We start from the raw sequence: 27,446 nt of genomic DNA, 5'->3' as shown, positions 1-27,446 counted from the left end.
GATTTCCTGATTAATTAAACTACAATCGTTTGCTTAGGGGAAATCATAATTAGTCATAATATTTTGATATGCCATTGGATTTGGATAATATTATAGAGTTTGACATTTATGTTTATAATTAAAGTGACTCTATAACTTTCTATTGTAATTATTCTTATTAGTTTGTAAATATATATGAAATACCATTGAGGTGCAGTGCTTCAAGTGGTGGCTGAGTGAGGAGGCCAGCAAATGCAGCCATGAAGTTAAGCAAACAATCATGTTAGCACTCTGAGAATTAACAAGCAGGTATGCCAATCTTAGAAGCATTTATGTTTGAAATACTGCCTAACTTTGGATAAGAAGAATGAGAGTCTATGATGTTCTTGCTTAGGAATATTTCCATCTCACCCTGCCTCAGTTGGATTTGAGGTTCTGTTCAGGGCAAGCCATGAGCATCAGCAAGTGCAGGGAAGCTACTGGAGAGAGCTTACCCAATTTAGAGTAATGGGCAGCTACCATCCCCAGAGATTGGCAGGTAGAAGTGATGATCTTCACCAAGAGTAAGGAGGGTGGCCTAAGTTTGCAGGTATGTTTGGAATGGAGTTGTCACATGTGGATATCATAGAATAAAAAGGCTATGCATGCCCTTAAAAGACACAACACATCCCAGTAGAGAGCAAATGCTGGAGTAGGTGTACAAATGGTCTAAACTTCACACATCCTCCTCATACACAAAGGTCCACCTTCAGAAGATGGAAGTCTTTTTAGGCTGAGGTATTTGAGCACAAAATTAGGTCATATCATTGACTGATTCCTAAACTACAAAGACTAGGGTGAAAAACATAGAAGCTAGGCTTACAAAATAAAAACTGAGTATTTTCTTAGCAGACACGTCAGCAACTACAGATTATAAGAAAACAAGGTTTCAAAAGATTTAGTGTAGTGAAAGAAACTAAAAACTAACAACTAAATAAATTATTCAAAATAAATTTTAGAAGGATAAATTATAATCTTGAGTTTCTATTGTACATTATGCTTGAGCCACATCCCCAGCCCCAATATGTTCAGTTTCAGTAAAACTTATGAATAATACAAATAGTAAGACTATGTGACCCACACGCAGAGACAGTTGTGTGATAGCAATACCAGAAACAGGAAAGAAATAAAAAGGGATAGGAATATTATTTGAAAAAAGAGTGACCTAAATTATCTCAAGTTGTTGAAAAAATTAATCTGAACATTCAAGAAGCTCAACAAGCCCAAGAGTCAGTCAATAGAGACCCAGTAGTCCCACTGATTAAAAATGTTTTAATTACAAAGACAAAGAGAAAAATTTTAATGAGAAAATAAAAATAACACATTCTATATACAGATTTCAAATAAAAGCTGAATTCTCATCTGAAATAACAAGGACAACAAGGCAAGGTAATGATGTGTTCATAATGCTGAAAGGAAAGAAAATTAAAATATTTCATACCTTTCAAAACGATACTACAAAAATTAAGGCAAAATAGATATTCTTATATCAGTGAAATGAGATATTATGTTTCTAACAGAACTTCCTCAACAAATGATAATAAATGAGATTATTTAGCTTATAGTAAACCTCTACCAGATGGCATCCTGGGCCTACAGAAGGAAATGAAAAGCACCAAAAATGTTCAAAATATGGGCTAATAGGAATTACTCTATGAATACATTTTTTCTCTTATTTTTCCTAATTTATTTTAAATATTTTATATTGTTAAAAGTAACAACTCTAATTCTTTTTTGTTGGGTTGTAGATATACACAACAATATACAAATGGGAATGGAGAAAATAGAGCTATATTGGGGAAAAATTGTATATTTTACCAGAATTAAATATCAATCTGAAATAGATTACAATAAATTAGTATTTATATTGCAATTACTAGAGTAACTACCAAGAAGAAAAGATATCTAATAAGTATTTACAATCAGCAGAAACAATAACAAGGCACACTAAAAATATTTAAACTAAAAAAAATGAGGTAGCAGATAGAAAAGCAAAAAGAACAAGTTTTAAGGCAAATAGAAACTGTAAACGCATCCGTATAAATAAATATATTAAATGTAAATGGTTTGAACCTACCGATTAAAAGTCAAAGATTGGCAATTGATATAAAAATATATAAAAATATATATTTTATATCAATTGCCAATCTTTGCCTTTTATTATTATTATTGCCTTTTATTATTCCAATAGACTCATCTTAGATTCAAAGACACAAAACTTTGAAAGGATTAAAGAATAATATGCCAAGTGCAGGCATCAGAAAGCAGGATATGCTATATTAATATCAGACAAAATAGACATTAAAACACATATGTTATTAGAGACAAATAGGGACATTTCATAATTTTAAAAGTGTCAATACCCCAGGAGACATACATTATAAATATGTATACATCTAATAAGAGTAGTTCACAATTTAAAAGAAAAAAAATGCCATTTCTCAGAGAAGAAACTGACAATTTAACAAAAGTAGTTGAAAATTTCAATTCTCTACTCTTAAAAATTGCTGGAACTACTAGACAAAATATGGCCAAATATTTAAAGTATTTTAACAGTAGTGTCAACTAAGTCAACCTGAACTGAAATTGAGAAAGTACTTCTCCAATGATTGAAAAAATGGGCATTCCTTTCAATTTGCAAGAGTATTCTTCAAGAATATTCTTGTTAACTATCATACATACATATCTATGATACAAACTTCTCAAATTTGAAAGGCTTAAATTCATACAAATATGTTGTTTTATGACAACAAAATTGAACTTAAAACCAGCAAGAAAAATGAATTAGAGAAATACCCCAAATATTTGGAAACTGTGCAATGTTTTTCTAAATAACTAATGAACCAAAAAAAGGAATGATAAAAATTAGAAAATAATTTGAACTGAATGGAAAAAAAAAACAACCAAGAACAATTCAGAACAAAGAATTTATCTGAAGCAGTATCTAGAACTTTAAATGTCTAAACCAGTAAAGAAGGAAGGAATCAAAGTCGTATTTAAATATCCACTTTGAAAAACTAAGAAAAAGAGAGTGGACTAAAGTCAAAGTTAGCAGAAAGAAGAGCATATTAAAATTAAGGAAGAACTTAATAAAATAAAAAGAAATAATAGAAAGTATTAGTTTAAAAAAACTTGTTTCTTTGAAAAGATGAACAAAGTCATAAAAAACAAAAAAAAAACAACTCTTCAGCTAAATTGGTCAAAGTAAAAAAGAGAAGATAAAAATTGCCAAAATCAATAATTAAATAGTAGACATCAATAAATGCCATCAAATTAGTTGCTTGTATAAAATGGAAAAATTTTTAAGTAATATGTTCTTAAAAACTGACCAAGAATGAATAGAAAATCAGAATAGACCAAAGCAAGTAAAGAAATTGCATTGGTAATAAATCAAAGGACAACCCAGGCCAAGATAATTTCACTGGTGATTTCCATCAAATACTGACAGAAGAAACAATACCAGTTCTTCAGAGATGCATTCAGGAAAAAGAGAGGGAGGAGACACTAAATAGCTCATTCCGTGAGGTCAACTTTATTCTGATACAAAATACAGATGAAGACATCATCTGAAATCTCCTGAAAATATCCCTCTTAAACAGGGAAATTTAGCAAATTAAATCCACAACATGAGGAGAATAAAACCACAATCAAGTGAAAATTATCTTCAAAATGTTAGTCTAATACACCATATTGATAAACTAAAGGGAAAATCATATGATCATGTCAATAAATGTTGAGACATGATTTTGGCAAAACCTAACACTCATACAAGATTAAAAACTCACACAGTAAACTACTTGTAGAAGTTAATTTTCTCTAATGAAGAGTACCTGTGAAAATCTACAAGTAACAACATACTTAATAGTCTGAGACTGAATGCTTTTGCCCTTAAGATTGAGAAGAAAGAGTAGTTTACTTTTAACACTTGTATTCAACATTGAGCTGAGATTTTAGCCAGTATAAGACAAAATAACTTAATTAAATAGTGATTGGAAATAACTTTTTAATTGCAGAAAAGTGATAGTATATACAGAGAGTCCTAAGGATCCCCCCAAAAGAAAAGTCACTAGAACTAATAAATGAGTTTAGCAAGGCTTCTGTGAATAAAATAAAAATTACAAAGTTGATTGTGTTTCTATATACTATCAAGGAAAAATTCCAAGATCAAATTATTAATAATTCTACTCATAAGAGACTAAAATATATAGAAATAAATTTAACAAAGTAAGTGCAAGGCTTATATTATGTGAAATATGAAATATTTCAGTACACTCATGCACCACATTACAATGTTTGGGCCAATGATGATATATATAACAGTGATCTCATAAGATCATAACGAAGCTCAAAAGTTTCTATCACTTTTGTCTTTAGTGATATAATATCACTAGCCTCATTATAGTGATTATAACACCATAATCCAAAACATCATTCATGTTTGTGGTGGTAAGGTGTAAACAAACCTACTGTGCTGCCTGTCCTAGAAAAGTCACATAAATTATGCATAAATAATTATGTGCATACTTGATCGACAAGTATGTTACTGGTTTATGAACTTAATATGCCATATTTTTAATCATTATTTTAGAGGGTAGTCCTTCTACTCATAAAAAGAGGCTAGTATAAAACAGTATGCCATGTTTCAAAGGCAGAAAACTCAAAGTCCTTTTTGAACCATGACTCCTGATTGCCTCATTTTCTTTTGTGCTGATTTATCCTTCTGTTGTTTTGTTCATTGTGGTCCCAGGAGCAATAGGCAATGATATATAACATAAATAATACAGCTTAGGTGTGTAATAGGTTGTACTATCTAGCTTTGTGTAATTATACTCTAGTGTGCTCACAATGATGAAATGCACAATGGTGCATTTCTCAGAACATCCTGTCATTAAGTGATACATGACTGTAAATGATGAGGCACTATATTTTCAGAGATGAAAAAGTTACTATTATTGGGATTTCTATTCTTCCAAAACCTAAAAATTCAATATGTATTTATCAAAATCCAAGTAGGTTGTTAAAAAATAGAAACTGACCGATTACTCCTAGTGCTTATATGAAAATGTTAGGACACTAAGTAAATGAATTCAAAACTTACTATAAAGCAGGTGTGCCCAGTGATGTGTTATTATTAAAAGAAGAGACATAAAGATCAATGGAACAGAATTGAGATTCCTTAACTTTAATTAAGATCAATTAATTAAGATCAATTAATATGTGTGCAACATGTCAACATAACTAAATGCTAGGAAAATTGAATGTACATGATAAAAAAGTTAGATCCCTACCTTATGTTTCATTTTAAACATGGATTTACCATATTACCCATCAAATTCAGTCCTATGAACCCAGTAAAGTTTCTGAGAATGTGTGTCTACCCAGTCAGACATGTGACTACTAAGTAGCAAGTTTTTTTTAAAAAAGTTGATAAATTATCACTATATAAAACCATGGGATTCTTTATCACATATTTGTAGAAGCACACAATGTATAAATATATTTTGGTCAGTTTCATTCCCTAATACCTCCCCTTCCTCTACTCTATTGATCTTCCTTCTATTTTGGTTAGATTCTCCCACACCGTTATTTTTTTCTCTTTAGCTTTCACATATGAGAGAAAATATACAACCCTTGAAATTCTGAGTTTGGCTTATTTAGCTTAACATAATGCTCTCAAGTATAGTGGAAAACTGAAATCAATTCAAATGTCCAAATGTCGACTAGAGAATGGAAAAATAAAATGAACCATACTTCTGCAATGTAATATTATTCTGCAATAAAAAGGAATGTGCTCCTGACCCTGTTGTAATATATGGTTGAATCTTAGAAACATTTTGCAAAGTGAAAGAATCTGAAATTAAACAATTACATTTTCCAATTTGATTTATATAAAATGTCTAGAAAAGGCACATTTGTATAGTCAGAGAGAAGTTCTATGGTTATCTAGAGCAGGAGCTGGGAACTGGGAGTTATCTGTAAACGGCACAGGGGAATTTCTTGAGGTGATGGAAATATTCTAAAACTGGTTATACAACTCTGTAAGTAAACTTAAAAATTATCAAATTGTATAACTTAAAATGTGTGAACTTAGGGGTATGGATAAAGCAGTTTAAAATCTTATTCAGTTCACACACTTTGATTTTGTAGTAACTTGAAAATTATTATTAGTAGATACAAATTTTCCTAACTTCAAAAAAAAAAAAAAGATTGGGGAGTATTCCAGACTTGGTTATATTACAAAGGAAATATCTCACATCAGTATATCAATTGGATTAATTCTTATTGATCTATTCAAATTTGCTCTTCATTGAACCACTCAGAATTTTATACTTTTTTGTAGCATGTATTCATTTTGATTTTCAAATATATTAGCATATAGCTGTAATATGCTTTCCTTGTATTTATATCTCATTTTTTATATGGTTAGTCTTAGTTAGTTATTTCATGTTTTGTTTTTTTTTTTTTTTGTGTGTGTGTGTGTGTGTGCATGTGTGCACAAATGCATGCATGTGAACGCATACATACAGGTACGGAATCTAGGGCCCTCTACCTCTGAGCTACATCCTTAGCCCTTTTTAGTTTTTCTTTTGTGAGATGGTCTTGCTGTTGTCTGAGGCTGGCCTCAAACTTGGGAGCATCCTGCCACAGCATCCCTAGCAGCTGAGATTATAATTTTGAGCCACCACGCCTGGCTTCTTTTTCTCGTTTATCCATCCTACTAGAAACCTGTTCTGTCAGCCTTTTAAAACAATCTTTACTGTTATATTTATTTTCCAAATTACGTTTACTTTGCTCATTTAGAATGGGTTGAGAAATACTTAGTGCTTTATTTTTTTTCTATTTTATGACAAGAGTATTTAAAGATATTTCCATCAATCTCAGGATTTTTACATAGAATGTTTCCATTCATCATTTTTTAACAAACATTTCTTAATCCTCTCTCCCTCAAATTTATTAATACATTATTTAATTTTAACATATGTAGCACTTTTTAAATTTTTCACCAGCTTTTAATATTAGGAAAATTTGGTAAGAGAATAGAGACTCTGATATTGATCACTTGGGATTTCTTAAGATTTTCTTTGTTGCCTAACAACTATTATTTTATAAATGTTTCAGAAAAAATGTTATTCTAGAAAAAAATTATTTTCTGCTTCTTGAGTATTATTTTTCTATAAAAATGGAATAAACTTTTAAAATTTTTTCTTTAAAAATTCTCAGCATCTGAGAAGTGTATTTTAATATCTCTAATTGATTGCTTCTCCACTGCTATTACTTGCCTGTATTTATTGTCTGATTCCTTTAATCTAGATGGATTAGAGTCATTATTGTGATATACCTTCTTGTTCTCTTTTACTTCATGTACTGTTCTTTGTCACTTATGATACATTTTGACTAAAGTCTATTTTTAAGTTTTAATATTGCTGTATCTGTCATTATTTTTCTTAATTTTTTAAAAATATTTGTGAGCTTTTAAACTTTTTCTCTTGTGATCAAGCATGGATTTGATTCTATTTTTAAAAATCCACTATGAATTGCCTTTTATTTAATTTTATATTATTTAGTTATTTACTTTTGTGATGCTTAGGATCAAACCCAGGGCCTCATGCGTGCTAGACAAACACTCTACTGCTGAGCCACATCCCCAAAGCTCTAATTGTCTTTTATTTTGTGGGCTTAACCCATTTACATTTATTGTCACTCTGTTATAGTAGGTCTCGTGTCCCAGTTTTTCATATTTTCAGTTACTGCACTAATTCTTCTTCTTCTTATTATTATTTTTTAAAATTTTATTGGTACTGGGATTCCAACCCAGGGCTTCTCAAGTGCCAGCAAGTCACTTTGCCACTGAACTACATCCCACGCCTAGTTACTGCACTAATTTCTAAGTTATTTTTAAAGTAGGTTACTCTTTCTTAGTTTTCTTTGGTTCTGATTTGAATGTAACTATTTAGTTTTATTCTTGTTATAACTACCTTGAACCAAAATCCATACTTTCAGTTATTTACTATTGCCTATATCTGTGTCTGTTGTTACTGCTATCTTTACTTTCTCTCCTAATATGTTACCTTTTCTCAGTTTAGTTTCTGAAAACACCCTGTAAACCTCCACAATTTTGTTTTTAACAAGAGTTTAGTGGTTAGTTGCTATGGCTATTTAGTTCTCTTGATATTTCATTTTTGTCATTACCTCTAAATTTTTTTTTTTCTATTTGTTGAGATGCTTTTACCTGCAGGACTTCTAATTTAATTCCTTATGTTCTTTAGATTTTCTCTTCTATTTTAAATTAGTTTTCTACTTCCATTGCCTTTTAGTAGAGTACCTTGATCCATTCCTCTGGTTTGCAAATTCATCTATTTTAGCTATATAATTTTTATTCCTTATATTATATATTATTTAAAATATTTTCTAATTGAAAATATGCCACTTTTTTCTTCCTTTATAACTTCTATTCTCTTGTTTCATATTGCTGTTATATTTTTTATCTCTCTAAATCATAGTAATGCTTTTGATATATTATTTTTCTATCCATTCCAACAATTTTGCTTTAGTTGATACATGCTGTTTAATGTACTGAATTTCTTTTATGTTGTTTTACTGAGATATACATACATTTTTAAAATTTGTTCTAATTAGTTATAGATGACAAAAGAATGCATTTTGACACATCATACATAAAGGGAGTATAACTTCTCATTTTTCTGGTTGTACATGATGTAGAATTACACCAGTTGTGTAATCATATATGTATTGGGTAATAAAGTCCAATTCATTATTGTACATACATTTTTACTGTTAAGTTTTCATAATGAGTTTAGCTACCTTTTCCTGCTAAAGTGAGTTAGACAATATTCAAGGTCAAGTTTCTGGTGCGTGTAAGCATAAGACAAGGGATAAGGCCTAGACTGAAGATTCTGGAACCACTGCCTCCCACTCCAGTTTGCTCCTGTGGGTCAGGATGCATCTGCGAGCGACCAGGAGTTGTCAGCATTAGGAAGTAGTGTTTTCTGTAGTCTGTGATTCATGTACCCATGGAGTATGGAGAAGAAGGAGGTGGAGTATTAAATGCTTGCACCTGTTCTCATGGCCGCCCAGCTGGACTTTTGATTTGCCCCCTGGCAACACTTGTGATCTAGTATTGCCATTAATTTTCTGGTGAAGGGAAAGAGCACTGATTGTCCCAAGTTAATTACTTTGATCTGTAATTTTTTTATTCTCTGTAGTTTCCAGAAATGACTTTTGAGAGAAGGCCAGCAGCTCATATGCATTGTTTCTCTCTCTGTATTGCTCTTTTATGCTCTACCCATAGTTATTTCTGCCCCTTAAGCAAAACAATCCAGTCATCTCTATGAATTCTTGTCCACATTTTCTGTACCTAGAATGTTCTTCCCTTAGTCCTCTGACGGTTGACTTCTCATTAATCTCATCTTCCCTCAAATGTCACCTTTGAAGAAAGACCTTTCTGCATGTTGAAAGTTAAAACCATCACTATTCTAGGCACTATTATATTGTTTAGTTTGGTTTTTATAGCACTATCATATAAAATTGTTGTATTTTTTTTCTATCAGAAGGTAAGCTCCTTATAACAGTATTTTATATATATATATATATATATATATATATATATATATATATATATACTCATACATACATATACATATACACACACATAAATATATATATATTGCTGGGGCAGATTCACAGTCTAGTAGAGAACTTAAAGTCTTATATAAATGTAATAAACTTTAAAAAATAAATGAGCAAATGAATGAATGAAATAAAATTATTTATCTTATTTTCACTCTACTAGTGACTTCTTCCTGAATATAGGAAGTGGATAGTGGAATAGTGTTATATGTTTTCCTCTCTATTTTAAAATCTTCTTGTTTTATTACCTTCTAGGAGAGTTCTGCAAGCATATATTCTGGTTGATAAATTATATATATATATATATATATATATATATATATATATATATATATATATCCCCTTAATTGCTATATTTGTGGCAAACTAGATCATAAAAGGAATATGTTCTAAGTGTTCCATATATACCATTAAAACATTTTGACAGTGATGACATCAAAAAATATTTTTCAATGTGAGGTACAAAGCTTGGGGTATTTCCATTTTATGCAACTGATTTTAGATAGAAGTTAAATTTAAGATAACACTCTTCTTTAGTTAGCATATGTCACAATAATTGTTGCCAATTAATATTTTGTGAGTATTTGTATGATCTTTACCACAGACCTGGAATGTGGGTAGGGTGTGAATTCTCATTTTTCAGGTGAGGAGAATGAGGTTCAAAGAGGTGAGGTAAGTGGGTGGCACGTCTAAGATATAAACACAGCCTTCAGTTATTGCCAGGTGCAATTGTTTTCTCACTATACAGGTGTCCTTAAGTCTATGCCATATTATTAGAGCAGAGTTTTGGGATTTCTCTGATTATCCCTGAAAGATATTTTAGCTTTCTTGGCTTGATTGTCAGTGGAGAAAACATTTTAAAATAACAACAACAGATGATTAGAATATGTTAGGACTATTTCAACTGCTGTACATGTAGTAACATGCTTACATATCCTTGTAGTCCTGAGAGGTTGGTGAAATTATGTTGTGTTAGCAAATGTGGACGATTAAGTGCCATGAGGTTAAGCTACTTGCCCAACCCACACAGCTAGCAAGTGGTAGAGTTAGAACTATGAACACAGAAATGTGGCTTTTAATAATCATTCCAATCTATGATAGCAGAAACTTTATAGTAGTTTACAGCTTACAGACTTTTCATATACATTACCTGTGGAGCCTCACTAACACTCTCTGGAGAAGGAGGGCAGGATTTGACAGTGTACTAAGTTTTAGAGAAGTGATTTTACCAACTCCACCCAGATAGCATGTGGTGGAAATCATACTGAGATCCTTTCTTTTGAAAGGTAATTATATCTCTATTCTTAGATATGTTCCATTACCCATGATTTTATTAGCTTACTGATCTTGATATGTTTTTTTTTTTCTTTCTGATGGTGAGTTATGTGATTCTGGGCTTAAACTTTTAACCTATTTGTATCTAATGAATATTTTATTTCTTGTATTTTAATGCTCCTTGATAATGTCTCTTTCAGCTGAATTGCAGTGATTTCCAGAAAGGAGAAAAAGATGGGGATTTTATCTGTACTGCTGATGATGCTGCAGTTTGTGGCACAGATGGGAAAACATACCGCAACAGATGTGAACTGTGTGCTGAGAATCAGTGAGTGGTCTGCCTGTTCTCTGCATAGTCATAGGACGTCTTCCCCCCATCTTTAAGATAATTCATTTCGTGGAAGTTAACCACCCATAAGCTATTAGTACCACTTTTTTTTTTTTACCACTTTTAAGAAAGGAGTATGTAGAGTTATGTGTGTAGCATAATTTTATATTTTACTTTTGTGTGCACTGTCATCACTGTCTTTATTAAGTAAACAGGATAGGGAGATTTTATATATGTGTGTGAATATGTATAATATCTGTACACATGTGTGTATGTACATATATAGACATATACCTGTATGCAATATGGATGTTATACGTATACATGTGTGTCCTTACACACTTCTATCAATTTATTTATCTAACATGCCATTTTAAACAGAGATTGATTTCATCTCAAATGATATATGTGTTCATTAATTAAAGTAGTATTCATTAATTAATTAGAGTAAGAAATTGGACCTTTAAATAATGAATTTCTTCTCATCTATTTAATCTTTGCCCAATAGATAAAGCATCTCACTGCCCTATATTTTGCCCCCGTTTTATTCCTTCTCCACCCTGGAGGCTAGGCTTGGTTATTGATTGTTTTCCATCAACAAGATGCAGACCTGCTGTGCAGGTTCTGAATTGTGACCTCAATCTTGAGTTGTCTGCTCTTGAGTTTTTGCAAATATAATAACTAATGTATGAAAAGAGTAGTCGGGCCATACTCATTCTTTGATATTCTTTAAGTTTTATCTTTTCTTACAATAAGGATCTCCCACCAAAATAAAACTCTGATCCTTCACATGTTCAAATTTTCAGAAAACATTCTAAAATTAGGCTCTGAACTCCCACCAAGGGCCAATATAAAGAAACAGAAAGGAAAATAGACATGTGAAGAACATGCAGGTTGTTATGAGATATATTTATTTTGTAACACAATTGCAAACAAAAGAAACACTTGTTTTTTACTGTCTTGAGTGAGGAATCCTGTCTAACATCTTCAAATATCTAATCAAGATGAAAATTCCTCTCCTTAGATTTCTAGAATACTCCTTATTATTATACACTGAGAAACATACTGCCCATTAGGTTTCTTTTTCAATATTTTAAGAATTTAAAATTTAAATTTTAAGAATTTAAAATATTAAGAAAGAAATTTATTTCTTTCACAATATTTTAAGAATTTAATTTTAATAGTTTTCCTCAGCCAATATCATTGGAAAACAAACTTCTTTTCTTATCAGTCTTACATATTTTATTTTTATTTGTGTTATTTTTGTTGTTATACAGATCTTAAATTGCAAGCTGCCTTTTTAGAAATTAGGAAGTGTCTTACCTTTATGGTTCTATATTAACAGATATTTTTTAAAGGTCTACTAGACTAAACAGAGTAAATTATCAGAATTTAAAGTACTTTTCTTGAAAAAATGGATTACTATTCAGTGTAACCCAAATGAAGAGAACTATAATGGGATGCTGGATAATAAAAGCTTGAATTTGTTTACTAAAAATAACAAGAGCAACTACAGCAAAGATCTTGAGAGCATCTTGCATCTAATTACAATTCTTCCTTTGGCCATCTTCTGATGTGAATTCCCACCCCAGACACAGGAAACAAAAGGTCTCTGGAAATTACATTCACAACTCTGAATGTTATCAGCCTTTCAACATGGCCATTTCTTTGACTTCAGGTTCTAACTGAATAGGCTGTCATTAGACAACTGAAGTAAAGAATGGAATGTAGCACTGTTCTCAGGAGGAAAAAAGAATCAAAATACAAGGAAGAGAAGCAAAGTGGGAATGGTGGGGAGTTAGTTCTGTGATATTAACTGGTAAATCTGCTAACTTGTGATTTCAGGAAGACCAGCTCCCAAGTTGGCATAAAAAGCGAGGGAAAATGTGAAAGCAATAATCCAGAACAGGTGAGGACAGGAGTCAGGGTGGGGGAAAGCCATGGGTGGGTGGGGGATGACCTCATAGAGAAAGTGGGTGCTGTCCTCTTCCTCTTTGGTGCATGCCTGCAAGGAAGTAGTTCTTGTTTTGCTTGAAGTGGAATAGTGAATACACCAGCTAATATGGAAAAGTAGTTGATAGTTCCTGAAAAGAATCACTTTACGTAGGTGGTTAGACCTTCCAACTCTATTTCTGCTTTTATTTAAAAAAAAGAAATCAAGCAATCAATCTAAAGGAAACTGCATGTGTGGTGAAAAGGGCCCTAAAGTTCAGTCATTTAACCTGATTTGAAACTCCAGAGTTGTCATTTGCTGACAGAAGGTCTTGTAAATTACTTCACTTAAATGATATTTAGTATAAATAGCTACTTTCAATGCTGATTCTGTGAGTCTGCAATGGTAGGGGATAAAAGAAAGTGTCACAATGGGGCTTGACATTTTCTAGCTGAAGAACATTCCTGCTCTTCACAGTTCAGTTCCCTTGCTTTAGGCCTCTGAGGTACTTGATATTACCTCCCTGAAGGATTTTAGCACATACTATTTTAAATGTTTCTTTATCTGAATATCCTAGGAGATAGTGAGCTACCTGAATTCTAGCACAATCATCATGCTTATGCACTAATGAATGAATAAGTAAATAAGTAAATATACTTAAGTATATGAATTACAACTACTCATTGAGCTGCCTCTACACAGTTGGCACTGCTTTAGATGGCTAGGGCCATCATGATGCAAGAGGTGCTGGCTTCTGTAAAATTTATGAAAGCAGTGTTGTAAGTACTGCAGTCATTCTAACAAATGCCAAGTTCCTTTCCCTGTTCTTCAGGATGTATGCAGTGCTTTTCGGGCCTATGTGAAAGATGGAAGACTTGGATGCACAAGAGAAAACGATCCAGTTCTTGGTCCTGATGGGCGAACACATGGCAATAAGTGTGCAATGTGTGCTGAACTCTTGTAAGTATCCTCATACCCAGGTGGTCCTCTGAGCATGCACAGGGTTTCTCCCCAGGAACCCCTCCATGGAGCAAACATTCTTTTTAGGAAGCATGCAATCCTTTGTCTTTATAATGTGAAACAGGCTTTGCTTTCAGAATGGCTTGTTTTTTTCTTTTTCTTCATATAATCAAAAGTAGTTTCTAAAAAGGAGAGAATAAAGTGGTTATGCTCATTATTAAATTTGAGACCCTGCATTTTTGGAAATACCCAGTGTTTTATAAGGCATAATGTTTTAATATTCAGAAACAATTTTATATAGAATGATCTAGGTCAGTAATTTGGCATGCATTGCTTCATTTGGGCATGTGGAGAGATCCTTGTTGAATAATGACAGTTTAACTTTGATAAAAATAATGATGATAATAATAATAATAATAGTGCCATGTGTCTGAATTAATTGTTAGTTTAAGTGAATGTAATAAAAGAAAAAGAACAATTGGGTGAACCTTTATCTGAGGGCCTTGCACTGTTTTAGATACTGGAGACTCAGATATGAATATGAGGCAATTAGTCTTTTATATTCTGTCTGTTAAACTAGGTATAGACTCTAATCCTTGTAGCAGCAAGCCTTGAAGTGCTATATTTACATTACTGAATCTTTAAAATCAGGGCAAAAGAAGATTTAGCAGATTAATAAACTTCACACTTGCTTTTGAAAATGACCGTCAGCAGTTGTAAATTCCAAGGGCATGTTCTATCAGGTTCAGCAGACAGTGATTATTATTGGTTTCCAGACAGGAAAGTGGATTTCCACTTTCTTACCTAAGAGGTATGTGCTTTTGGTGTTCAAACCTGCCCTAAATTCTGTAGTTTTCTGTTTCTTTTCAAGCACCAGCTGAAAAAGAGTATTTGAGCTTTCTAAGCTGGTTCTTCCACTGTAGAGTGATATTGCAATGCCTGTCTCCAGGATGAGACTATAATTAGGTAATAGATGTGAAAGGGTTTAGGAGCTCAATTCAAATTTAGCTTTTATTAACAACCATTCCTTTACATGAAGGCAAACAAATGCTTTAAGGTTTAAGAAGCTAAACACAAGGGTGTGGATAGCAATGCCTCAGATGTGCAGTTTGGTTTCACCTGTCACAGCATTGTTCTAAAGACCTTGGTTCTGCCTATTAGAGGGAATTTTCCTGACAGCCTCCTGTTTGTCAATCAAGGTGGCACACCCATCCACTCGTACAGAACAAAGCTTCTAATTGACTGGCAGTGAGTCAGTTTCACACCCTTCCTTATCTTTGATAATTTCTCTGGCTCAAGCATTCAAGACAGGGAAATGCTTGTCTCCTGCAAATGGATCAGTTTCAACAGGTTATGGCAGAGGACACAAAAGTGCTTAGAGTAAGGTTGGATTCTGAAAATAGGATCGAGCCATAAACTAACCAGCTGTTTACTTTCTGTAACAGTTTGAAAGAAGCTGCAGAAAATGCCAAGCGAGAAGGTGAAAATAGAATTCGAAGAAATGCTGAAAAGGTAAATGATTCACCAATATAATTTGGCTCATGTGGTTATGAACATTAACCAAATTATGCTTGAAAGTTTAAAATAATGCAATAATGTCATTGTCTTTTATTACCATGTGGCTTCTTCTGAATGTTAAAATTCCTCAAATTTATTTATTTATTTTTTAACTCAGGGGCACTTGACCACTGAGCCACATCCCCAAACCTATTTTGTATTTTATTTAGAGACAGGGTCTCACTGAATTGCTTAGCATTTCGCCATTGCTGAGGCTGGCTTTGAACTAGAGATCCTCTAGTCTCAGCCTCCAGAGCCACTGGAATTACAGGTGTGAGCCACTGCACCTGGCTGAAATTCCTCAAATTGACTATTACATTGCTTAGTTTTAATGTTAAAAAATCCACAAGTTGATTATTCCTACTTTATTATCATTAGGTTCAGATTTAAACCAACGTTTCCCATTCAAACCTCAAAACATGAATCTCCACCTTTGTTTCCTAGTCCCTCCAAAAGGATCAAGTTTGATTTATACTAAATCTTACTAATTTTTATAATCCTTCTCCCTGGCATGGCTTAAACCATTTTACCTTGAATAATATTTTGAACAATTGCAACATAATATAAATGAGGAATGACTTTAAACTCTTCAAACAATGTACTCCCTGATGTATTTTATAACAAATTCCTCTGACAGAGTTCAGAGTTATTCACTTTTCCATATGGTTATTACCTTATTGAGATCTGCATTTATAAAGGTATTGCTTTTGCTTAAATGAATATCTCTAAAATTGAGATGGTGGTTCAAAAAATACTCTTAAAATGAAGGGGTTTTCCCCCCAAAAAATATTTGATAATTTAATTATTTTTCAATCTAATACAAAAAGTTATTCCTTTTGTTAACTAAAGAGTCACTGTAGCTAATGCAATTTGGATTTTAAGTCACATCAAACCAACTTTAAATAAGAAGTACAGCAATTGCTTTGCTAAGTGACTGGCCTTTGTGAAGTTAGGACACCTGGGTTTTAGCTTTGTTTTGTCATGCTGTGGGTGTGTGAGACAAAGCAAATCTTCTCCTCTCTGGGTCTCAATTTTCTTGTCAGCAAAATAAGGAGGTTGGATGAATGACCTCGATTTTTTCTCTTCTTCCTGTTGGACTGTGATTCTACATCCTGCATTCTTTGTACTAACACAAACATTATTTTTGTGGATTGTAGGGTTTGTGTTTTCCTATGGAAAATACAGACACAGTGTTTGGAAATCAAGAGCAGACCCTCCTTCCACGTCACAGTGTTAGATAATGAAACAAAATTCCAAATTCAGTGGGGTATTCTGAGTTAAAATTTGAAGAAAAGGCTATGGAGAACCCTCCACAATGTGCTGGACACTCTCCAAGGATTGAAAGTAGTCCTTCCATGGTGGTTGGTAAATTTTGGTCTAAGGGTCCTGTGATAGGTAGCATTTATTACTCCCGAATACAGGAAGTTGTTCTCCCCTGGTTTTCTCTGTGTCTGGGCTACTCTGGCTTCTTTATGTGGCTGGGGTCATTAGGTGTAACTGTATTGAATAGGACTGCCTAACACTGATGGCTCAATATGGCTCTATAATTAACCTGTCAGTGGGTTGCTCACAAAAGTGTTTCTTCAGAATCTCCTTGGATGAATCACAACCTATAAACCGAAATTATCATTGCTTCCCTTATGGGAATCATTAGGCATTGATTTTATTACCGTGTCATGATTATCAGCATCTGTTTTCCTAGATTGTTACAACCAGGAAGTTTGGCACATACCCTTTACTCCTCCATAAACAAGTACCTTATTATAAGGAGGCAATTAGGATTCTCCTTTAAAGCACCCTATTGAAATTTGAATCATAAAGAAAAATCAGAAAATGCTTGATCTAAAACAGATCCTTAAAATCTTCTATTCCAAAAACCTCACTGTGTGGGTGGCAATGTTGAGTTCCCAAAGGTGATGGGACTTTGCTATGGTCTCCCAGTGAGTCGAGCCACAGTCTGACTGCCCAGGTTCTCTGACTCCCAGTCATCCTCTTTATGCTCATGTTTCCTTGGTTGAAATGGAAGGATGAGGGTCACACAGTTGAAAAGTTTATATAGTAAATTTTTTAATAGTTTACATATTATAGTAATATATGCCATCACAGCATATGATGTGGAGATCTCAAACCCAGAGGAATTTGGGGTATGTTTTTTTGTTAAGTATAGCCCTCACCAAATAGAGCTTTCAAAACACAGGGGGGAAACCTGAAAGTTCTTTCCAAAGCTTCAGGAAATCTGAGAAGGAATCTCTCTTTGGTTACTTTGATAATTCACAATCTTTTTAGGTTATCTAAGTAGATATTAGTCTTGATGGTCTGTCAATCTCTCGAAGGTAGAGGAGAAAAAATTAGATTCATCTTCCAGAGGTTTTTAACCTATCATGTCAGAAACTCAATAAACAAGGAAAAAGAAAGCAGAGTACACATAATGCTGGACACCATCTTATTCTCTTTCCCTTGCAAATGAGGACTGGATTATTTTTGACTTGATCCTTATTAAGTAAAATTTAAACATCTAATTTCTTGAATTCAATTTTTTGTCCATTGGAATTTTTTTTTTTTTTGTCTTGGCTAGTATTTTGTTGGGTTCATGTGGGAAAAATCTTGGCTTTTTTTTGTTGTTGTTGTTCCTATGGATTAGGAATTAGCAAGATCTAGTTTTAGTTTTAGGAAACACTCTTTCTTTTTTCTTAGGCTGTTTTTGCCTTTTAATAACAGATAAAAGTGCCAAATAACTTCACAAATTGATTATTATTCCTCATTAATTCTCCTTAGTATGTTGTTTGTGTTTACCAATACTTCCAGACCTGACATCCTGTGATTATAAATCTATCATATAAAATGTCAAGATTAAAGAGTAAAAAATGGTAACTATAATGCCTTGTCTTTTTAAGGACCTCTGCAAGGAATTTGAGAACCAAGTGAGGAATGGGAGACTCTTTTGTACACGAGAGAGTGACCCCATCCGTGGCCCTGACGGCAGGATGCATGGCAACAAATGTGCGCTGTGTGCTGAAGTTTTGTGAGTACAGAACAGGAACACTTCCCAATCTCTGGAAAGGAGGAGTGAAGGCTCACCAGGACTGATCAAACATCCATTTGATGTTATTCAGAATAATATCGAGTGGAAGTTTTTGTCCGTGAGAATTGTGTGAGCAGTTTATGTCCTCCACAAATCACAATACCATCAGTAAGTTAGCACTAATTTTTTAAAATATTTTTTTAGTTGTCAATGGACTTCATTTTATTTATTTATATGCAGTGCTGAGAATCGAAACCAGTGCCTTACACATGTTAGGCAAGTGCTCTACCACTGAGTCACAACCTCAGCCCTAAAGTTTTGTTTCTTTTTCTGAGTGCAAACTGACTCCCTTTTCCAGTTAGAGGGCTGATTTCGAAAACACTTCTTCACATTTCCCCGGGGGACCTTTGTGAGCCGCTTCAGTTCCCAGTCGTAGCACAGAATGGGTTAAAAGCAGATTCCAAGATTTGTTTTTCTTTAGTAATTACATCATTGTGACAAAGTTGATGGAACAGCCTCAAAAAAATTGTTTACACATATTTTAATTGTATTACAATTACCTTTTTATCTGGGATGCGTGGCCTTGGGAAAAGGACAAATCCCACTATGTATCAATTATGGCATTTATGAAGATGTCCCGGACAAGTGTCATTACACTTTCCTTCAGATCCCTGAGTTCTATAAGCTCTTACCCACTTGCTGTGTATTGCCAGTGTCTCTCAATCTTGGCATTTTAAGATTCTCTTACTTGGATAAGAACTCTTGAAGTCCTTAATCAAAAATCAATCCTCAAATCCTTGGTAATGTTTTTTAATAACAATCATCACAGTTGGTAATTGTATAACTGTTTCTATGACTCTTTGTTGATTATCACCCTAGTGGACTATATGTGTCAAGAGAATAGGGGACAGATTCATATATACATGATCGTATACCCAGGCCAAGGCCAAGAATTACCAAAAAATAGTTGCTAACTAAATGATGGGTGAAGGAATGAATGAGTAGATATATAAATGATGATCCCTGCTGTGAAGAAGCTTATGGTTAATAGCAGAAATAAGCCATGGACATGAACGCACATGCACATACGTGTTTACGTGTTCTAAGACAGAATGAAAATTATTCTATAAGAGAAGAATTTTGAGGTATAACAACACAATGATTTACAGAGAGCTCATGTCTCTATAGGGTCTGGAATGACCTCTTCACAAATTTAAGCTGGGAATATTTAAAAGGAGAGATGAGAAAGAAGATCTTTTTAGTGGAGCTTAAGATGATTTAGATGTGCTTGTGCCAGAATCCAGGAAAACTTGGCTGCTTTTCTATCTATACCTAAGACTATTTTTCAGCATGAAGTTTTAAAGCACCTCTACTAATTATTTATTTATTTTTCCAGCTTGAGGAACTTTTCTGAAGAAAAAAATAAATCAGATCAAAATCTGATTGAGAATGAAGAAAATGTTAAAGTTAAAAGAGAAATTGAGGTGAGGAAGAGTCTGATCCATCTGGTCATGACCTTTTGTGTGAGAGGTTTGGATGTGTGGGCATATTACTCTAATATGCACTTTCAATTTTGTTTAATATTTTCCCTACTATTAACAAGTTTTCTGGAAATTAATTTATAGTTATTGTTTTAAACTTATAAAAATGATTATGTCATTACCATTTCTTGATCCATGTGGAGGAAAATAATCAAGGCTCATTAGTAAAATAATTCCACATTCCAAATGAAAGTGGTATATTCAAACATTGTCTGAACTCAAAGTGTGTTGTGTCTCTTCCATAGTGTGGTAGCTGCTGTGGAGATATTCATCTTAAAAGCAATAACCACGTACAAATTCAATATGCTTCCTTTAAAATCATGCTGCATTCATTTTCTAAACGTCTCTTAACTTACCATCTGCCTGTTTCTATTGCTGTTATCTTAGCTCAGACACCTCATAGTTTCCCTTTGCACAGGTGCATTGTCTCATCTATAAACTTGTAATACACTTAGTCTCCATCTTCCTCAGTCCTCATGATCCATTCACCCTCCCTGTTGTCTTCATAGAACAGGAGATGTTTCATGAGTCCTTGGCATTATGAAATTCCAATGTTTAAAAATATCCTTGAGTATATTTGAGTCATTTATTGAAATGCTATAAATCTATTGTGCAGAAACCCTATTTAAATTTATTCTTACTGTTACCAGCCTTCTCAGATACATAGCTTAGTTTGGCAGAGTGACCTGCCCCGTTAAAGCTGCCTCTGTGTAACTCCATCTTGTTGCCTAGGCTTTAATTTTAACTTCTTTCTTCCTCTTAATCTTAGTTTACCAAGTTCTTCTAATTTTAGTGCTTAAATATGCCTGGACTATTCGATTATCTCTCACTTCCATTTCCTCCCTTCCCCATCTCTCCCCACCTTGGTTGGTTCCTTCCCATCCTCCTTTCTTTTTGTTTCTAGAATCTGGTTAGTTTCTTTAATTTCAATCTCTATTCACTCAATTCCTTCACAAATCTCTTTGACAATCTTTCTAAAACAAATATGATTCTGTCATTCTCTGCTCTATGTATTTATCATGTTTTCATTGCCTACGGATAAAATCCAAATTCCTTTGGAAGTTTAGAGGTGTGGTTTTGATCATATTCAAGGTCTCCTTTTTGACCACTTCCCAAACATTTCTTTTTTTACCCAACTAATTGTTTAGCTACTATACTCAAAGAAATGTTAAATTATTTCTAGAGAACATGTAGTATAATACTGCCAGGATTTTGCATATCGTAATTCCTCTTGAAGGACTTTTGTTCCATGGTGATCCTGTGTACATCCTCAAGACAGAACTTAGTCAAAAGTTCTTAGAGCTTCCATTACACAATTAATCTAGACCTGAGTTATATTTCTTAGTCATGTATATTGAAATTACTTATTCTATTTGACTAATAGAGGACCTAAATCACATTCATATTTGTATGCTCTTCATGTATTTGTTGAATCCTTAAATGGATGAATATTGCAAGAAGGGAAGTGTTACAAAATTTTTGGTAGTCCTAAATTCTCAGTTTTATTATTTTTTCATCTGAAATTTCTCTTTTCCAATTTCTTTGAATAAACAGCATACAAAATTTACAAATAGAGACCTATGTCTAAAGTATCTCATTTTCATTATTCAGAAACAATGCAGTGAATATCGAGATCATGCAAAGAAGGGGATACTTTTCTGTACCAGAGAAAATGACCCTGTCCGTGGTCTAGATGGAAAAATGCACGGCAACCTGTGCTCCATGTGCCAAGCCTTCTTGTGAGTATCGAGTTTCTGAATGTCACATGGTGCCCTAGTACAGCCAGTTTGTTCCATAGATAGGGAAACCATGGTGCAAGATTGGAGGGTTGAAAGGGTCACAAGCACAATGCTGCAGTAGAGCTGAAAGTAAGTGCTCAGAGTCATTTGTTTTAAGTTGCCTTGTTTTCTCTGATGTTCACTCTCTTAACACTGGAACCTCCTGACAAACATAAACTTATATAAATCTTAGTTGCTGCTTTGTTACTGAAGCTTCATAGGTAAACCTATTTGACAAAATAGGCACCTCATTTTCCATGGGGGTTGGAGTCAAAAGTTAGCACTGATAGAAATTGAATGGAATTGCCAAACTTCTCTAAAATTATCTTAAACATTACTTTATGTACTCTGACATTTTTAGTAAGTGAGAACTAACAGTTTCCTTTTACTATTTAGAATAGTTCTTACTTTATTTGGTTATGCTCAAACTAAGGATTAGACTATATCTAGATTATAAAAAAGCTATATTTAACTTTTTGTTCTGGTTAATAGCCATGTACAGCTGAAATACCATCAGGTAACTGTGCATACCATACAACTGCATTGTACAAAACAAATTTAGCATCATTTGGTTTATCAATGTGTGGAAATCATGATTTTTTTTTACCGGTTGGTATCATATTTTGGCTTTTACATAAAATAGCTATGAATAAACACTGCATTTTAGTTTAACTGAAACCCACTGTCTACATGATGTGTAGATGGACCATGGACTTGAGGGAGGATACTTTGGTTGCAGTCACATCCTGAAAACAGAGATAGCCGAGGCCTTTCTGCCTCTCATCCTTTCTGAGAAACAAGAAACAAGAAAATGAATCAGTGAACTTGGTTAAAGCTGCTTTCCACCTCCAGATGTTATATCACCATTATTCTAATTCTGATATCTATCTTCTTTGTGAACCTTGATGATCTTTTTCTCACCATATGCAAGAAGGATAATTTACAGAAAACAAGTTTTCCAGATACACTATTGCCATCTTTCTTTTAATGTTAAGTAGCAACTATGAAGAAGTCATTATACCAAACTGGAGGTATTATACCAAACCTGAGGCTGCTTTGTTTCTTCTTTTTGATATGTCATGATAGAGGAAAAGGGATGCTCCTCCTTAAGAGGGAGGAAAGATCAGTGGTGCAGGCATGTAAAAAAAAAATCAGCACGTGTTTGCTCTTAATGGATCTCTTCTATTTTCTTTTTCATTCAGCCAACAAGAAGCTGAAGAAAAGAAAAAGGCTGAAGCCCAAGCAAGAAACAAAAGAGGATCCGAAAAAGCACCTTCATATGAAGTGAGTGGGATTCATCTAACAAATCCTCCTCTAACCGAACACCTCAAAGAAACTATCAGAAAATCCTAACCCTTCAATCCCAGATAGATAGCATTGAGTTGAATGCAGTGGGATATTTTCCTGTTCTTGGATCTTCAGAGACTAACTTGTCAACTATAAAGAACTTCTTGGAGTCAATAACAGAGTTCCATATCTAGTTTCAACATTTCCAGATAGAGGCTTTTAGTTATTGCTAAGTACTATCCAGAAAAACTGTACATGTGCAATTTCTCCAGATGAATACCTGAAATTTCATATCTGAGTCGAAATAAAAATGCCCTGATTCTATAAAAGGCATGGATTTTACCTCTGAAATATTACAGTATTCATTAGATGAATGATCAGCACAACCTGTTGTAATGATGAGTGTTGCTTAATTCTCTCTCTAGATTCTGTCCTTTCTCTTATCCTCCTCTTATCCAAATATTAACCTAATACAGTAAAAATAATATTGCAAAATGTAAATCAGGTCATAATACTGCTATACTTAAACCCACAGATACTCCTTATCAGCTACAGGATACAGTTTAGTCTCATGCCTCTCTCTTAATTTGCTTCTTTACCTCCATTCAGAAATCCACTTTCCACTATGTGCTATATAATTTTGCATCTGTGTCTCTTGGCTTGTTTTATTTCCACAATGTAGTGCACATATTCTAAAGTTCATTTTTTTTAACCTAGGAAAATGCTACTTTTGGCAGACTTACTTAAATTATTCTTGACATCTTTCCTGGTTTCCACCATCAAATTCCATGATCCCAGACATTTAGTTGTCAGATATATTGTACCTGTATATTTTCATTTATTTTATTCTGTTCAGTTTATGGTAGGGTTTGCTTGTGTACCTCTGACATCATATTGTGATGTTCTATTATTTCTTATGTGTGGCCATTTCTTAGAAAATGATATTTTGTTATTGTTGTTGACTTAAATTTTACATTTAAGAGAAATATAATTAAACTCCTGGGCTTATCAAAATATAACACTAATTTATGCCAATGTAGATGTTTGAATTAACTTCCTTCCCATACCATGGCAGGATATTTGCAGTGAATATCGACAGTTGGTGAGGGATGGGAGACTCCCCTGCACCAGAGAGAATGACCCCATTCAGGGCCCAGATGGGAAAATGCATGGCAACACCTGCTCCATGTGTCAGGCCTTCTTGTAAGTAGAGTCACAGCCAGAGAAACAAGGGAGGGCGTTACCCTCTCTGCTTCCTTTTATGTTCAATTTGGAGAGGAACTACTTCTGTAGGGAACTACAAGAATTAAAACATATTTGAAGAAACTGCCTCATTGGAGAAACAAATAAAAACCATGTCCTTACATTTAGGCCAGGGAAGAGTCACAGTTTTGAAAGATCCAAGAAGTGAGACAGGACTTTTCTAGGTTGCCTCCACGAATGCAATTGAGGCCAGTGGGTGAAAGCTCTGGAAGACAGGCTCCAGCTCAAGGCCAGGAAGAACTTCCCAACAGTTTGATGATTCCAAAGATGGAATGACTTACCATTGAGTGTCAAGGATGATATAGGTAAAGGCATTAAATAACAGATTAAAGCAAAGGACAGTCATCATAGATATAGTCCTAAGCACTGGAAGTTTAGAAAACCACCTCTGAACTAGGGTCTAAATGCTTGGCTTGCACTTACCATTCTGTCCTTGGATAAGTTAGAAATTCTGTCTGTTTTCTTATTAGAAAAAAAAATGGGTTAAAGTAATAGTTTTATTACATAAAGCCATGCCTCTTTCAGAGTATGAGCACAGACTTAGGCACACAGTAAGAATTTAAAACATGTTAATTAGCTGTCAAATTTTGTCTGAGATTATTTTCAATCTGAAAATTCTCTGATTCTTTCTCATATGTTTTCTTCAATCACTCTTATTTAGCCAAGCAGAAGAGGAAAAGAAAAAGAGGGAAAGTACATCAAGAAATAAAAGACAATCTGCTTCCTTTGAGGTGAGCTACACTTTTGAATAAGTCAGAGGCATATGAACCTGGGGATGAGCAGGTGGCATTGGGGAACACGTGAATTCCCTGAAACCCTATGAAACCTTTGTACAGCTGTTATTTTTGTGTGTTTGCATCTGTGCATGTACAGATGTGATTTTCTTGCTTGAGGATCCATTGATTGTATCGCTTGGAAGTATCCTAAAATAGGCCAAGAGTTGACCTCCAGTTTAAAAAATGAAAGGCTAAATTTCACTCATTCTTGCAATCAGATCTAAACTTTGTTTAATACCTCCAACTTTCCTCCTTGATTTCTTTAGAAGTTATGTAGTGAATACCGCAAATCCTGGAAGAATGGCCAACTTATTTGCACCAGAGAGAATGACCCCATTCAGGGCCCAGATGGGAAAATGCATGGCAACACCTGCTCCATGTGTCAGGCCTTCTTGTGAGTAGAGTCACAGCCTAGTTGCCCTCTCTGCTTCCTTTTATGTTCAATTTGGAGAGGAACTACTTCTGTAGGGAACTACAAGAATTAAAACATATTTGAAGAAACTGCCTCATTGGAGAAACATATAAAAACCATGTCCTTACACTTAGGCAAGGGAAGTTTTGAAAGATCCAAGAAGCAAAACAGGACTTTTCCAGGTTGTCTCCATGGATGCAATTGAGGCCAGTGAGCCAGTGGGTGAAAGCTCTGGGAGACAGACTCCAGCTCAATGCCAGGAAGAAATTCCCAACAGTTTGATGATTCCAAAAATGGAATGACTTACCATTGAGTTTCAAGGATGATATAGGTAAAGGCATTAAGTGACAGATTAAAGCAAAGGCTGGACCATCATCATAGATATAGTACTGAGCACTGGAAGTTTAGAAAACCACCTCTGAACTAGGGTCTAAATTTTTCACTTGCACTTACCATTCTGTCCTTGGACAAATTAGGCATTCTGTCTGATTTCTTATTAGAAAAAAAAATGTGGTTAAAGTAATAGTTTTACTACATAAAATCATGCCTATTTCATAGTATGAACACAGACTTAGGCACACAGTAAGAATTTAAAACATGTTAATTAGCTGTCAGATTTTGTCTGAGATTATTTTCAATCAGAAAATTCTCTGTTCTTTCTCATATCTTTTCTTCAACCACTCTTATTTAGCCAAGCAGAAGAAGAGGAAAAGAAAAAGAGGGAAAGTACGTCAAGAAATAAAAGACAATCTGCTTCCTTTGAGGTGAGCTACACTTTTGAATAAGTCAGAGGCATATGAACCTGGGGATGAACAGGTGGCATTGGGGAACATGTGAATTCCCTGAAACCGTATGAAACCTTTGTACAGCTGTTATTTTCGTGTGTTTGCATCTGTGCATGTACAGATGTGATTTTCTTGCTTGAGGATCCATTGATAGTATTGCTTAATAATATCCATGCCTTCAAAGTTGAGAAGTATCCTAAAATAGGCCAAGAGTTGACCTCCAGTTTAAAAAATGAAAGGCTAAATTTCACTCATTCTTGCAATCAGATCTAAACTTTGTTTAATACCTCCAACTTTCCTCCTTGATTTCTTTAGAAGTTATGTAGTGAATACCGCAAATCCTGGAAGAATGGCCAACTTATTTGCACCAGAGAGAATGACCCCATTCAGGGTCCAGATGGGAAAATGCATGGCAACACCTGCTCCATGTGTCAGGCCTTCTTGTGAGTAGAGCACTGCCAGGGAGCTTGGGAAATGCTTTGGGAAAACTGTTTTAATGGAAAAAATGCACTTTCTTTTTCAATGTAGAATTCAGTTTGAATGTCATATTTAAAAGTACCAAAAAATTGTAACAGCAAATGGAGAACTTTCAGACTATAAGTGCATAAGAGATACAACATAAGCAAGATTTAAAAGTGAATTAGTGTGTGATCTGATATATATATATATATATATATATATATATATATATATGACATCTCAAATATCAAACTTACAGAAGTAGACAGAGACTGGGGTTGGGAAGGATGGGTGTTGGGAATGAGGAAATCTCAACTAGAGGATCTGATTTCAAGAGGCATGCTTTTTGAGATCTTTTGCACAATATGGAGACTGTAGTTAATATATCATGTATTTCAAAAGAG

At 33.9% G+C, this 27,446-nt stretch overlaps 1 protein-coding gene across 1 annotated transcript in view; it reads left to right on the top strand.

The window, feature by feature from the left end:
- SPINK5 (serine peptidase inhibitor Kazal type 5) overlaps positions 1-27,446 on the top strand; it is a gene marked incomplete at both ends in the record, with an annotated part of 83,408 nt that overhangs the window by 11,074 nt on the left and 44,888 nt on the right. Inside the window, 13 exons of the mRNA XM_081303142.1 lie at positions 11,142-11,269; positions 13,115-13,178; positions 14,035-14,162; positions 15,608-15,674; positions 18,614-18,741; positions 20,138-20,225; positions 21,894-22,021; positions 23,263-23,344; positions 24,423-24,550; positions 25,272-25,341; positions 25,653-25,780; positions 26,490-26,562; positions 26,899-27,026. Of these exons, the coding sequence (XP_081159268.1) occupies positions 11,142-11,269; positions 13,115-13,178; positions 14,035-14,162; positions 15,608-15,674; positions 18,614-18,741; positions 20,138-20,225; positions 21,894-22,021; positions 23,263-23,344; positions 24,423-24,550; positions 25,272-25,341; positions 25,653-25,780; positions 26,490-26,562; positions 26,899-27,026 (1,340 nt within the window). The remainder of the gene's footprint in view (positions 1-11,141; positions 11,270-13,114; positions 13,179-14,034; positions 14,163-15,607; positions 15,675-18,613; positions 18,742-20,137; positions 20,226-21,893; positions 22,022-23,262; positions 23,345-24,422; positions 24,551-25,271; positions 25,342-25,652; positions 25,781-26,489; positions 26,563-26,898; positions 27,027-27,446) is intronic.

This window comes from Spermophilus citellus (genome assembly GCF_964194105.1).
Source record: "Spermophilus citellus genome assembly, chromosome: 1".
NCBI lineage: Eukaryota > Metazoa > Chordata > Mammalia > Rodentia > Sciuridae > Spermophilus > Spermophilus citellus.
This window is presented reverse-complemented; position numbering and strand designations above follow the sequence as displayed.